Source organism: Palaemon carinicauda, chromosome 39, assembly GCF_036898095.1.
Source record: "Palaemon carinicauda isolate YSFRI2023 chromosome 39, ASM3689809v2, whole genome shotgun sequence".
Classification (NCBI taxonomy): domain Eukaryota; kingdom Metazoa; phylum Arthropoda; class Malacostraca; order Decapoda; family Palaemonidae; genus Palaemon; species Palaemon carinicauda.
In genome coordinates, this window is record NC_090763.1 from 63,417,346 (window position 1) to 63,419,845 (window position 2,500).

A 2,500-nucleotide genomic window follows, 5' to 3' on the forward strand; every position below is an offset into this window, starting at 1 on the left:
AACCAAAAAAAGAAGAGATTTACACATACAATTTACGTCTCTTAACGATCTCTTGTACATATTCTATCTTTCTTGCCTCTCCTATTCTGTGACTCACGTCTATCATTTTACCATTATGCTATGGACTAATTATTAATAATGTCCTAATTGCTAGATGTAATATTATAAACATAGGTAATGCAGTACGTTGCTTTAGCCAATTTTCTTAACTAACGGAAATGTAATTACTATAAAAATTCCGTATTTGGGAACACGAGCAAGTTTAAAGGTTTGAAGGCCGTTCATGAATGACAGAGGCAAGGGACAATGACAATGCCCAAGCTAGCACGACAATGACCTAGAGACTGACCATATATACATATGATCACCACCCAAGCTAGGACCAGGGAGGGCCAGGCAATGGCTGCTGATGACTCAGCAGGTAGACCTACACGCTCCCCAAACCTCGACATCCTTAGCTCACAAGGATGGTGAGTTTTCAGACACTTCTGAAAACGAACGAGTTTGAGGACCCGAATCCCACTTAGGCAGATCGCCAGACAGGGACGGTTCCAATGGGCCACCACAACCTCCCTCGAACTCACAACAGACGCTTTAGTCAATTTTTTTTTTTAGCTAGGCAGATTTGCACCGACTTGCAGCGGTGCCCTTTTAGCTCGTAAACGTTTCCTGATCGCTGATTGGTTAGATTTATCTTGTACTACCAATCAGCGATCAGGAAACTTTTCCGAGCTAAATGGGCACCGCTGCGAATCGGTGCAAATCTGCCTCGCTAAAAAAAATTGACTATAGGAGTCGGGTGCATGGCAACTGATTAAAATAAGTCAAAAGAATGAGTAAGTACTGTGAGAACATACTCACTCTCACACGTCATTCTTAACAGATAAATGTTGAAATGCAGGAGAAGAATTTCCTACTCTCACCCATTGCCTGAATGATTCAAATGAAATAAACAAATAGCTCAATATTAACAATAATTAAAAAAAGAAAAAAAAAGAAGAGGAGGAGTATAACCCATTCAGAATGGCCGAATTTTATCCATACAAAAATAGGAAAGAGAAGAATATTTGGCGACAGGATACCAAATAGCCGGGAGATAAATGAGAGTACTATATGATATACTAGTGTACGCGAATCGTAGAAAATTACAGCTAAATCTTTAGATATACAGTATATGCAAACACGCAGACTCAACCCCCTCATACCAGGGTACGACTACTCGCCCCCCTACCCGAGAGACAAGGAGAGCTGAGCGTGACCGGAAAGATTATATATATAAATATATATATATACATATATTTATAAATACACATATACACACAAACATATATATATATATATATATATATATATATATATTATATATATATATATATATATAGTCAGACGCTCGCTCATATATATACACAATATATATATATATATATAATATATATATATATATATATATATACATATATATATATATATATATATATATAATATATATATATATATATAGCCAGACGCTCGCTCATATATATACGCAATATATATATATATATATATATATATATATATATATATATATAGTCAGACGCTCGCTCATATATATACACAATATATATATATATATAATATATATATATATATATATATATATATACATATATATATATATATATATATATATATATATATATATATAATATATATATATATATAGCCAGACGCTCGCTCATATATATACGCAATATATATATATATATATATATATATATATATATATATATATAGCCAGACCAGACACTTGCTCTTTATCATATAGGGAAGATTGATGCATTTCCTTTGTCTTAATTATAAATTCTAATACTTTACTTTTTCTTGCTGCTGTTGCTGACACTAACTCTCTAGCTATGGTAAGCAGCTCTTCTATGAGAAGGTCGTTCCAAAATCAAACCATTGTTCTCCAGTCTTGGGTAGTGCCATAGCCTCTGTACCACGGTCTTTCACTGTCTTGGGTCAGAGTTCTCTTGCTTGAGGGTACACTCGGGCACATTATTCCATCTTATTTCTCTTCCTCTTGTTTTTATTAAAGTTTTAATAGTTTATAGAAGAGATATTTATTTCAATGTTGTTACTCTTTTTAAAATATCTAATTTTTCCTTGTTTCCTTTCCTCATTGTGCTATTTTCTCTGTTTGAGTTCCTGGGCTTATAGCATCCTTCTTTTCTAACTAGGGTTGTAGCGTGGCAAGTATTAATAATAATTATCAAGTCAGTCCACCAGATCTAGTACAGATTCATACACATTTTAACACTGGATACAACTATATTATATCTCTATACTGAACATGGCGCTCGAGATTACTATGCTGGATCCATTCATCGTTATATAAGGGGTACAACAAAAACTAAAGACTATAAAAAGCCATCCTGGGTCAAAACGTCTATAATTATATCTCGTATCCAAATAATTTTAGGACTGGGAAATGCCTGGAACAATTCCAGATCCATCTAAC

The 2,500-nt window shown here is 33.7% G+C and overlaps 1 protein-coding gene across 1 annotated transcript in view; it reads left to right on the plus strand.

The window, feature by feature from the left end:
* Positions 1 to 399: 399 nt before the first annotated feature.
* Positions 400 to 2,500, plus strand: part of LOC137631424 (DNA-directed RNA polymerase subunit beta''-like) — a 14,358-nt gene continuing 12,257 nt past the window's right edge. The window contains exon 1 of the mRNA XM_068363189.1: positions 400 to 470. Within this exon, the coding sequence (XP_068219290.1) occupies positions 400 to 470 (71 nt within the window). The remainder of the gene's footprint in view (positions 471 to 2,500) is intronic.